This window comes from Phalangium opilio, unplaced genomic scaffold (assembly GCF_054372755.1).
Source record: "Phalangium opilio isolate 3A_F unplaced genomic scaffold, DU_Popi_V2 ptg000390l_1, whole genome shotgun sequence".
Classification (NCBI taxonomy): Eukaryota; Metazoa; Arthropoda; class Arachnida; order Opiliones; family Phalangiidae; genus Phalangium; species Phalangium opilio.
Genome location: NW_028324234.1, coordinates 1001699 through 1014248, shown reverse-complemented (window position 1 = coordinate 1014248; position 12550 = coordinate 1001699). Strand labels below are relative to the sequence as shown.

The 12550-nt window shown below is 39.5% G+C and overlaps 1 protein-coding gene across 1 annotated transcript; it reads right to left on the bottom strand.

Moving 5' to 3' along the window:
• Positions 1 to 1495: 1495 nt before the first annotated feature.
• CIA30 (complex I intermediate-associated protein 30) lies at positions 1496 to 12172 on the bottom strand. Its single transcript, XM_089861269.1, has 4 exons — positions 11826 to 12172; positions 7500 to 7682; positions 5276 to 5461; positions 1496 to 1729 (listed from the first exon to the last, which is right to left on the bottom strand). The coding sequence occupies exons 1-4, from the start codon at positions 12093 to 12095 to the stop codon at positions 1511 to 1513; spliced, it is 858 nt and encodes a 285-aa protein (XP_089717395.1). The 5' UTR covers positions 12096 to 12172; the 3' UTR covers positions 1496 to 1510.
• Positions 12173 to 12550: the final 378 nt, after the last annotated feature.

Here is a 12550-nt window from a genome sequence, read left to right as displayed (position 1 = left end):
GGCTGGCAGTCCAGTGGAGCAGTTTATTATTTCGGACATTGGGGGGGTCACTGGTCCCATCTCCCAAGGACTAGTTTAAGTCATAGCCCACTCGATCCGCGCTCATGAACTCAGCCTAACAGCCTGGGAAATAAAGCGGTGGCACAGGGCTAATGACCAGTTCAAGATTGACTGGCCCAGTTTAAAAATGAAATCGAAGGGTGGTCAGGAGTCCACTGGAATACTCAGAATATTCTTGATTCTTGAATATTTGGAACTTGGCGTTTTCAAGTACAAATTAGTCAACAGAGTCCAAATACTAACTCAAATATTTTAATTATCCACTGCTTTAGCTTAGCAGACAGCGTGCCCTGGTCAATCGTCACGGACCAGTTTATTTATTCTAGACTAGGAGGGTGACTGGCCCAATTTCCAGTTAAAATAATGCTGCGGCACGTAAGCTGCTGTCACTGGAGCACAGCCCCTATGATCGAGTGGTCTACGCTAGGATATAGTGTGTTACCACGAACTTTGTAGGGACGTCACATGCTCTTATCTCTTACCTTATTTTCAGGCGACCATTTGGCAGTCGCGAGACGTCGTCAGCGGGGCAATACAAATTCGGGACCCAATATTGACGTCACAGTTTTTCCCCCCTAGCTTCGTGGTAGCACACTATTGTATCCAGCGTGGGAAATAAGTCCGTGGCACAGGGCAAATGACCAGTTTCAAAATGAAATCGGAGGGGGGTCTTATAGGACATGAGTCCAGTGACCTCCCCCCATAATTGACTGGAAAATTTATTGGACATTGTCCACTGGCGTGTACATAAATAGTGTCGCATCTTCATAGTCTCAAGCTATCAAAAACTTCGGAAAATTTGTTGGTCAAAATGTCCAGTGAGTGCCCCCTTAGTTTTTAAAAAATTATGGGACATTTTAAAATTTTATTGGACAATTTCCAGTGTCCTGTCCTTATTTCCGGCCCTGAGCACCATGTGATAATACCCATCCAGCGTGGGAAGTAAGGACGTGGCACAGGGCAAATGACCAGTTTAAAAATTGCCTGGACCAGTTTAAAAATTAAATCGGAGGGGGTCAGTGGTCCACAGGACCACTAAGAAAATTCAAGGGTAGCCAGAGTCCAAACATTAGCTAATATATTTTAATTATCCACTTCTTCAATTTAGCAGACGACGCGATCGGTCAGTGGTCATGGACCAGTTTATTTATTCCAGGCCAGAGGGTTCGCTGGCCCAATGTCCAGTTTAAAAAATCCGTATTTCCCACCCTGAATGAAATCTGCAAATTTCCTTAAAGCATAGCCCACTCGATCACGCCGGCTGCTCGAGCAACAAGCGTGATCGAGTGGAATATACTTGAAGTGAACACTTTCTTATTAAAAAAAATCCTTATTTCCCACCCTGTACCCATCTGAAGTTTGAAAGAATTATGAAAGAAATTGTTTCAATTTTTTAATATATTTATGTACAATTTCTACAAATAATTTGACAAATTTTTTTTTTTTTTATTTAAAATAAATTAAGATTTGATGTTTGGTACATTTCGTAGGCAAATTCCTCTTTATGGTTAGGGTCAAAATGAACTCCTATATAATCGATTTCCAACTGAAAGGGACCCTTAACGGCTGAACACGTGATCCCCACACTGCTCACCATGTGCAAAGGAATTGGCATTTGCTTATCTTGAATGTTGCCTTTACTTGACAAGAAAAACTTTGAAAATGGAATCTAAAATAAATCGGGAAAAATTTATTACTTCATTATAGCTGAGTCTGGGCTGTGGTGGTTTAAACCTCCAAAACCAGTTTGGACTAGTTTTTAAATTCAAGAAGTGGGGTTACTGGTCATCCGGACCAGTTTAATAATTGCAAATCAATACGAGAACAAAGGCGGGGACCAGTTCGGAAACCAGTTTATCAATTGCTTGGACTAGTTTTTAAATTCAAGAAGTGGGGGTTACTGGTCCTCGGGACCAGTTTATTAATTGAAAATCAATAGAACAAAGTCGGGACCAGTTCGGAGACCAGTTTATTATTTCGGACACTGGTCCCAAGTACTAGTTTTAAAAATATTCTTATTACCCAGACTAGTTTAAACTACTGCCAATAGTATAAGTTTATAAGTGATATTTTCCGTTCCATAAGTATGACACTATATATATATATAAGTTCGTAGTTCTACTGAGAGCAGGTTGCCAATGTTTGAAAGTGGATTTTCTCACTTCCATTTGAAAAATTTCCCACATTTCCCACACCCCCTTTTTAGCCCCGCCCCCAGCTGAAATATGGTGGAAAACTTACAGTCATATTTATCTGTACTATTTTTTCCTACTAGGTTTAATATGGAACATCACTGCGCATGGCTTTGACAATATGTACAAATGCGCCAAAAGGCTATAGAGTGCTGTCAGAAGCGCCAGTGTGACGTCACCCATGCTGTTTTCCCATAAAGAAAAAACGGTAACTGTCATGGCCGCCCATTGCTAAAGGCAGACTCGTGACGTTTAACCTTGGATCTGACGTCACAACTGACAGGACTCTATAAAGCTTTAAAATTCTCAAAATATGCTACTTTTTTCCAGCGCCAAATTTAAAATCACCGAATTTATTTCAAAATGTTGCTCGCAATTATTTAACCGAGCAAAATTTTCGAAAATTCAATCTTTTAACTGCATAGTCTGCACTATAAACACTTAAACACGAAAATTCCCAAATTTGACCGATTTTGGAAAAAAAATTACCTTTTTCCCACAGAGCCTAAAACCTCACCAAAATTTCCCATGTGGGAAATTTCCCACACATTGGCAACACTGACTGAGAGACTTGCAGCTCGAGATAACTAGTTCTAGCAGAACGACAGAAGCGAGTCAATTGGCCTTATTCCTGATCAGCGCCACTTACCCATAGCGGCGACTCTGAGAACTACTGTAATCGGCAAGCCAGCCAGATGTCGCGAAAAATCTGATGACGTCACTGACGGGCACTCTCGGAGTCTGACCAAAAATTAGCCCGCTTTATTGTATTTAAAGTAGCACACCAAGGCTTAGCGAGTAAAGTGAATTGGATATCGTCGACAAAGAAGTTTGGAGCCCAATTTAGCCCTATTTCATTATTTAATTCAAATAAGGACGCTGAAATTAACTTCAACGAGCTTTAAAGCGGGCTAATTTTTGGTCACACCCCGAGAGTGCCCGTCAGTGATGTCACCAGATTTTTAGCACATCTGGTTGGCTTGCCGATTACAGTAGTTCTCAAAGTCGCCGCAGTGGGTAGGTGGCGCTGCTCAGGAATAAGGCTAATTTAATTCCTACACTCTGTGGTTAATTAATTTCGCAGGACTTCAATCTAGGTCCTATTTTAGTCTGCATTACTAAGCCTTTGACAGCAGCGCTTGACCACCAGGCGTATGTTGCTCGCTTTACATCGAATCTATGACCTACTTCAATCACTTCATGTCAAGCTACTCCAGTTTGTAACCAGTGACAAACTTATGGAACGAACATATCACTTATGAACCTATGGTGTGTAGAAGGGTATATGGACTAAATACCCCCAAGACAAAAGACCCCCGGTCATAATCCCCCCATTTTTAAAAAAACGTACAAAATCCCCCCTCTCTCAAGACAAAATCCCCCGGTCATTTCCCCCCCCCCATCCAAGTTAAGAGTACAAAATCCCCCCACTCTAGACAAAATTCCCCTACTCTCTAGTCAAAATCCCCCTACGCTCTAGACAAAATTCCCCGGCCATAATCCCCGGTTAGGTTAGGTTTTTTTCCCTTATCTTCATATAAATTGAAATCGTTCTCTAGGGTATTTTGTCTTAAACACAGTTTGGGGGGAATTTGTCCTGGGCTGGGGGTATTTTGTCTTCGGCATCCATTCGGGGGGAAATTGTCCGGGGGATTTTGTCTCCTACCTGGGGGGATTATCCAGGGGGATTATGTCCTACATTCGTGTAGAAGATTAGCCTGAGGGGTGAGATGTTTTGCATTTTAGTGCAGGGTATTTTGAGATTTCAAGTTTTCAGGTTTTGACTGAGATTTTAAAATTTTAAAGGAGATTTCGAGATTTTATAATGAGATTTTGTAGTTTTGCACGATATTTCTAAATTTAGTATTGCACTTCCGAGGTTCAAAGGGTATTTCGAGGTTTTGATATTATGGAATTTTAGATTTCTAGATTTTAGTGTTGAATTTTTAGTGTAAAATTTCGTGATTTTTATTTTTTAATTGAGATTAAGTGATTTATGTACTTTTAAGTGAGGTTAAGTGATTTATGTACTTTTAAGTGAGGTTAAGTGATTTATGTACCTTCAAGTGAGATTTCGTGATTTTTATTTTTTAAGTGAGGTTAGTGATATATGTACTTTTAAGTGAGATTCCTTATTTTTGGATTTATAAGTGAGATTTCGTGATTTTTGTATTTTTTAAATTACATTTTGTGATTTTAGGATTTTGAAGTGAGATTTAGCGATTTTTGTATTTTTGAAGTGAGACTTCGTGATTTTTGGATTTTGAAGTGAGATTTCTGGATTTTGAAGTGAGATTTCTGGATTTTGAAGTGAGATTTCTGGATTTTGAAGTGAGATTCCTGATTTTTGGATTTATAAGTGAGGTTTCGTAAATTTTGTATTTTTTAAATTACATTTTGTGATTTTAGGATTTTGAAGTGAGATTTCGTGATGTATGGATTTAAAGTGTTAATTCGTTATTTTTGTACTTTTTAAGTGAGATTTCGTGATTTTGGGATTTTTAAGTGAGATTTCGTGATTTTGGGATTTTTAAGTGAGATTTCGTGATTTTGGGATTTTTAAGTGAGATTTCGTGATTTTTGTATTTTTTAAGTGAGATTTCGTGATTTTTGGATTTTTTAAGTGAAATTTCGTGACTTTTGGACTTTAAAGTGAAATTTTAGGATTTTAAAGTGAGTTTTCGTGATTTTGAAGCGAGATTTCTGGATTTTGAAGTGAGATTTCGGGATTTCGAAGTGAGATTTCGGGATTTCGAAGTGAGATATTGGGATTTTAAAGTGAGATTTTGGGATTTTAAAGCGACATTTTTAGATTTTGAAGTGAGATTTCTGGATTTTGAAGCGAGATTTCTGGATTTTAAAGCAACATTTTTAGATTTTGAAGTGAGATTTTAGGATTTGGAGATTTCACAAGGATTTCAAATGAACAAACACGTGAACCCTCGGATTAACCATCAATGTTAGGGGCACCATGGGAGCCAAGCTTATGTTAATAAATAAAATAGTTGATTAAGAGTTCAAACCTTGACATTTTGCCAATAAGGGCCTCCCCTGGTGTACAAAATGAAGCTGTACATATCATTCCACGATAAGTCGAAGGTTCCAGCTGTGGCTATATTGACCATGTAATTGCGACCATCCCCTCTGACCCTCATAGCTAAATGCGTGAAGATTTTCCAGTCCAAGTAAGCGTCCCTCATAAATGACTTCTAATGCCAAAAAAATAATAAAAATAAAAGAGCTTCATTATCCCTTTAAAGGGAGGGTGAACTGATTTTTTATCGATTCTTCTACAAATTAAAAGACCAATCTGCATAGTGTGAAACATTCAGGAAATACAGTCTCCGAATAATTGTAACATTAAAATTAGGTTCAGGTTTTAAGGATAATTTAAAATAAGCCCCTCCGACCAATCGCGTAACGCCCTGCCTTCCTGTTAACAAAATTCTCGCGGCATCTCGCGCCACGATTGGTAGTTCACATCGCGAGCAAATTTTATAAAATCTCGCGATAAATTTCAATCGGCACGGAGTCTGCGTGCCACTGGAATTTTGTTAACAGGAAGGCAAGGCGTTACGCGATTGGTCGGAGGTCCTTATTTAAAATTATCCATGAAATCCAATTTAACTAATTTTAATATTAAAATAATTCGGAGACTATTTCCTGAAATCAGAATGTTTCACTATGAAGAATGGTCTTATAATTAGTAGAAGAATCGATAAAAAAAAATCACTTAATACCCCAGTTCACCCTCCCTTTAGAGGGACAATGAAGTACAAAAGCAAGTTAGTTACTTTTAATTGATTAAAGGGTCTGTAAAGTTGTCAGCGGACCGTTGAATTTTTATTTTGGATAAAAAGGCGTTATTGACGTCACAATTCCCTCCCGCAGGGGGTGAGCAAAAGCCTTTCCTTCTTTTCAGGAAAATAGTGTTAAGGCATTATCCTATTTTTGTGTTACTGAGCCTTATCTGGCTGGTGATACAATTGGGGCAATCACAGGGGCTTTGCTATTGGTACGATCGCCATTTCTAGCAAATGTATTGGAGGTCTCGGACTTTCGGGAGTGGTTTGGGGACTTGAGAAACGTTAGAGCAGGGCGGCTAACAACCAATCACAATAGAGATTAACCTGAAGCAAGGAACCGCTTTACTAGCGCGAAATAATTCCTCTTTGACGCGTTTTACATCAGCTGCTGACGTCAATCAGGGTTGCCACGGAATTTTCAGAACCAAATTCCCTGACTTTTCCAGGTTTTCCCTGACCTTTTTAGGCCGAAAGTGTAAATGTTTACAGCACGTTTTAAGTGCTTATAATTAAATAAACTCTCTACATTAAGTTTTTCAATGTATTTGTTGCACCAAAAATGACTAAGAAACATTTTAACTATAAATAATTGCGTCTAGAACATTTTTTAAAGGCATTTACTTTATAGAAACAATTCTAGACATTTTTAAGGATTGCTCTAGAGTTTTCTGTGTTAAGAGAGGATGCAAGGAGAAACCTTCATTACTCTTTCAATAAAGACTTATCCCAAGACATTTTACCCACTAAAATATCAAATTCTGTGACTTTTCCCTGACTTTGCTGAAATTTTTAAAATTCCCTGACCCGTGGCAACCCTGTCAATGATTGCAGGGGGGAGGGTGCCTCTTTCAAAAAATGAAATTCAACGGTTCGCCGACCGCTTTACAGTCCCTTTAAAGGGAGGGTGAAGTGGAAAATCGAGTGATTTTTTATCGATTCTTCCACTAATTATAAGACCAGTCTGCATAGTGATACATTCAAGAAATACTTAATTCTGAATGATTTTAAAATTACAATTAGGTTCAGATTTTAAGGATAATTTTAAATAAGGGCCTCCGACCAATCGCGTAACGTCCTGCCTCCTTGTTAACAAAATTCTCGTGGCACGCTCCATGTCTCACGCCACGATTGTCACGTCACGCGCAAATTTTATCAAATCTCGTGATAAATTTCATTCAACACGGAACGTGCCACGAGAATTTTGTTAACAAAAAGGCAGGGCGTTACGCGATTGGCCGGAGGACCTTCTTTAAAATTATCCTTAAAATCTGAACCTAATTTGAATTTTTAAAATCATTCGGAATTAAGTATTTCCTGAATGTTTGACTATGCAGACTGGTCTTGTAATTAGTAGAAGAATCGATAAAAAATCACTAGATTTTCTACTTCACCCTCCCTTTAAGAAAGTTAAAGTAACGCGGATATGACGCAAAATATTAACCCTTGCTCTGTGTGTTGAGATATTACAATAGCCTGATCTATAGGTGACTCCATCTTTGGGCGTTTGAGTGTCGAGGAAGCCGTGAAAAAGGCCCTTCTTGTTTTTGCTCAATTCTAATTGGCAGTTACTGAATCCATCCAAGTTGTCCTTATCGGCTGTCACTTTCCATTTTTTCAAATTATCCTTCGCATGAAAACAATCAGATTGTAAATAATTCTGTGTTACACAGGGTTCATACAACCTTTGGAAAACAAATTTCCCTGAATTTTCCAGGCTTTTCCAGTATATGGAGTATCCTATGGAGCTAATGCTATCGAAGGAGGGGGGGGGGGCGAATTGGACTATAACATACTCGAAGGACATCCCCGTATCTCTAGCAGAACCAGAGTTATGAGCCTCCAAATTATAGTGTAATGTTAATCCTACGGAGGGGGGTATGTTTGTTTACGTTTTGCTTAATTACTCGGTCCCTGTTTGACGTAGCCCTAAGTTTTTAGTATGGTTGGATGGGGGGCAAACAGGACTATAACATATTCTAAGTAGTGATCGTACGGGGTGAGATTTTTGTCGGGTCGGGTTCCGGGTCGGGTTGCGAAAAAAAACCCCGGAAAATCGGGTCGGGTCGGGGTTTTCCTTTTTAATAATATAAATGTAATTAACATATTCTAAAAAATTATACATAGTAACTATGTACTATGTAATGTAAGGAATTTATTTTCTGTAATTTAGTTCCAAGTTATCACTGCTTTAGTGCTAATCTGCCATATCATTGCTTTAGTGAATCCAATAGTAGGCGAATCTGCCATATCATTGCCATCTGATAGAACGTCGTGGAAGGGATTGGGGTAACTAATTGTCCCAGAACAGGCGCAACTTCCATCTAAAAAGTTTCCAAATTATCCTTGTCCTATGTCTTTGGCAGTGGCTGAAAGCGGTTTCTGGTACTCGTGAAACTCTTCTTCCACTTTTTCAATTTTGAAATCAATTGGTCGCAACTTAACACACAATTAACACATTGGCGTTTGGCGGACGACCATGAAATTGCCGAAATATAGCAGTGTTCTACTGGCTTTCGAAGCCTCGAGACAGAAAAAAATTAAATATTCAAGCTCGAGTTCCTATCTACTGCATCACAAAGCGGGACCGTCAATAATAGCTTACCCTCTACTACAGGCCCACCCCGATTTTTTTTTAAACCCGACTTCAAAATTGACTGGCCGGGTCGGGTCGGGTCGGGTTGGAAAAAACCGGGGATCCCCGACTTCCCGGGTCGGGTTCGGGTTCCCCGTACGATCACTAATTCTAAGGACATCCCCGTATCTCTAGTAGAACCAGAGTTATGAGCCTCCAAAGTATAGTGTAATGTTAATCCTATGGAGGGCGGTATGTTCACGAACATTTTGCGTAATTGCTCGGCCCCCGTTTGACGCAAATTTCCCTGATTTCCCTGAATTTTACTAAAAATTCTAAATTTCCCTGAGTTTTCCATGAGGTTTTTGTCAACTATTTATTTCCCTGATTTTTGCAGGTTTTCCCTGTTTTCCAGGTTTGTATGAACCCTGTGTGTAATTATTTTTAAAATTGATGTAAAATTGTATGACTATCTCTTTAAAATTTTGTAGTACTACCCCTTTGACTCATCCAAAAAAAAAAATCCCAACACAAATTCGATCTCAACCTTTAAAATTCAAGAAGTGGGGGTTACTGGTTCTAGGGACCACTTTATTAATTGTAAATCTATAGGAGAACAAAGGCGGGGACCACTCCGGAGACCAGTTTATTAATTGCTTGGACTAGTTTTTAAATTCGAGAAGTGGGGGTTACTGGTCCTCGGGACCACTTTATTAATTGCTTGGACTAGTTTTTAAATTCGAGAAGTGGGGGTTACTGGTCCTCGGGACCACTTTATTAATTGCTTGGACTAGTTTTTAAATTCGAGAAGTGGGGGTTACTGGTCCTCGGGACCACTTTATTAATTGCTTGGACTAGTTTTTAAATTCGAGAAGTGGGGGTTACTGGTCCTCGGGACCACTTTATTAATTGCTTGGACTAGTTTTTAAATTCGAGAAGTGGGGGTTACTGGTCCTCGGGACCACTTTATTAATTGCTTGGACTAGTTTTTAAATTCGAGAAGTGGGGGTTACTGGTCCTCGGGACCACTTTATTAATTGCTTGGACTAGTTTTTAAATTCGAGAAGTGGGGGTTACTGGTCCTCGGGACCACTTTATTAATTGCTTGGACTAGTTTTTAAATTCGAGAAGTGGGGGTTACTGGTCCTCGGGACCACTTTATTAATTGCTTGGACTAGTTTTTAAATTCGAGAAGTGGGGGTTACTGGTCCTCGGGACCACTTTATTAATTGCTTGGACTAGTTTTTAAATTCGAGAAGTGGGGGTTACTGGTCCTCGGGACCACTTTATTAATTGCTTGGACTAGTTTTTAAATTCGAGAAGTGGGGGTTACTGGTCCTCGGGACCACTTTATTAATTGCTTGGACTAGTTTTTAAATTCGAGAAGTGGGGTTACTGGTCCGCGGGACCACTTTATTAATTGCTTGGACTAGTTTTTAAATTCAAGAAGTGGGGGTTACTGGTCCGCGGGACCACTTTATTAATTGCTTGGACTAGTTTTTAAATTCAAGAAGTGGGGGTTACTGGTCCTCGGGACCACTTTATTAATTGCTTGGACTAGTTTTTAAATTCAAGAGGTAGGGGTTACTGGTCCGCGGGACCAGTTTATTAATTGCTTGGACTAGTTTTAAATTCAAGAAGTGGGGGTTACTGGTCCGCGGGACCAGTTTATTAATTGCTTGGACTAGTTTTAAATTCAAGAAGTGGGGGTTACTGGTCCTCGGGACCACTTTATTAATTGCAAATCTATAGGAGAACAAAGGCGGGGACCAGTCCTAAGACAAGTTTATTATTTCGGACAATAGGGGAGTTACGGGTCTAAAGGACTAGTTTAAAAATTTTCTCTTCTTTCACAGACTAGACCAGCGTGGGAAATAAGGCGGTGGCACTTGGCGAATGACCAGTTTAAAAATTGCCTGGTCCACTAATTAAATCTGAGGGGGTCAGTGGTCCACGGGACTACTGTGAAAATTCAAGGGTAACCAAAGTTCAGACATTAAAATTAATTATCCACTTCTTTAGTTTAGCCATAGCCCACTTGATCACGCTGGCTGCACGCTGCTAGAGCGCGTGCAGCCAGCGTGCGTGATCAAGTGGGCTATGGTTTAGCAGACGACGTGCCCTGGTCAATCAATGGTCATGGACCAGTTTATTTATTCCAGGCCAGGGGGGGTCGCTTTTTACTGTGAAGCAGACGACGCTTCACCCCGGATCTCTAACAGAACCAGAGATACGAGCCTCCAAAATTGAGTGTAATGTTAATCCTATGGAGGGAACATTTTGCTTAATTACTCGGCCCCTCTTTGACGCAATCCCGAGTTTTTAGTATCGATGGATGTGGAACAAAAAGGATCATAATGTACTTAACGGACATCCCTGTATCTCTAGTAGAACCAGAGTTATGAGCCTACAAAGTTGACTGTAATGTTAATCCTATGGAGGGAACATTTTCCTTAATTTCTCGGCCCCTGTTACACGCAACCCCAAGTTTTTAGTATCGTTGGAAAGGGGACAAATAGTGCTATAACATACTCAGAGGACATCCCAGTATCTCCAGTAGAACCAGAGTTATGAGCCTCCAAAATTGAGTGTAACATTAATCCCACACGTGGCAAAGCTCAGCATGGTGGTCGGCACTGAACGTTCCGTTCTCAGAACCATAATATACACAGGGGCATTTTTAACTAATATATAGCGCTACAATATTAGATAAACCATCTCCATTTTACGATATTTTTTAGACCCGGGTCCTGGTTTAACCAATGGGTTGTTTGAAATTCGAGCAAATTTCAAAATTATAGGATTTTGTAGAATTTTTGCGAAAAATATAGAATTTTATAGAGACAGTTTTAAAAATATAGGATTTTATAGGAATTATAGGACCTCTGGGGGTCCTGTTATTGGTTTAAACCAATTGCTCTGATTGTATTGGGAAATGCAGAAATGGAATCAGTTCAACGCTAGTTTTAATTTCTAAGATTGAAAGCTCTAACTTCTGACAAGAATTCAGAGTTTGGGATTGCCACAAAACTCTCAGCTCTCGCCCTTTTTCTACCCCATTTTTCCATGACCCTTATAATTCCCTGACTGCTCCAGGATTTCCCTAACCTATGGCAACTCTATGTAATGTTAAAACTTCGATAGGCAGACTCTAGTTGCCCACAATCCCCAAGGGAGGGACAAGAGCATATATACCTTTGAGTTAAAAGTCCATATAATGTCAGTATCACCAGGCATGTAAACCTTGGGATCATGATGCAAGGCCTCATCAATTTCTTGGGACAGTAATTTAAACTCGCCTTTCATTAATCCCAGTCCATCAGATACTTGTTTCAAATAAGGACGTGGGTCCTCTTTTTCATATTTTAAATCACCCTTGCGGTAAGGCTCCCAAAAACAGCGAACACTTTCAAATTTTCTGACTTTAATTAACTGTTTAGATTTAATTAGAATTGGTCTCAACATTTGATATTTTAAATATATTTCAAGTTTATTCGACTTTCTTTTGCGTTATATGTACGCCGGCCTGCCACCGCCGTCAATCTAGCAGAATGGTATACCAGCAGAATGAAAAAACCGAGTCAAAAATTCTCCCGGACTCGCGACGGAAAAATTGCTTCAGACCTATGAAATAACTGATTCTGGCAGAATACCAATTCGCTCTTACCCCCCCCCCCCCCGAGACCTAACTATTGTAAATTCTACTCTTATGCTCTTCATACTCTTAATTGATACTGTAAAATGTTTCATTCGCACTCTAATTAATTAAATAATTAATTTTAAATAAAAAGGGGGAATAACTCGGCCCCCTAACGGTGAATTTCCTTGAAACTTTCACCAATTAATCTACTCAAGCTTACAAATCGAATGAGCCATGCCCCGTCACTGTAAAATGTTTCATTCGTGCGCTAATTAATTAA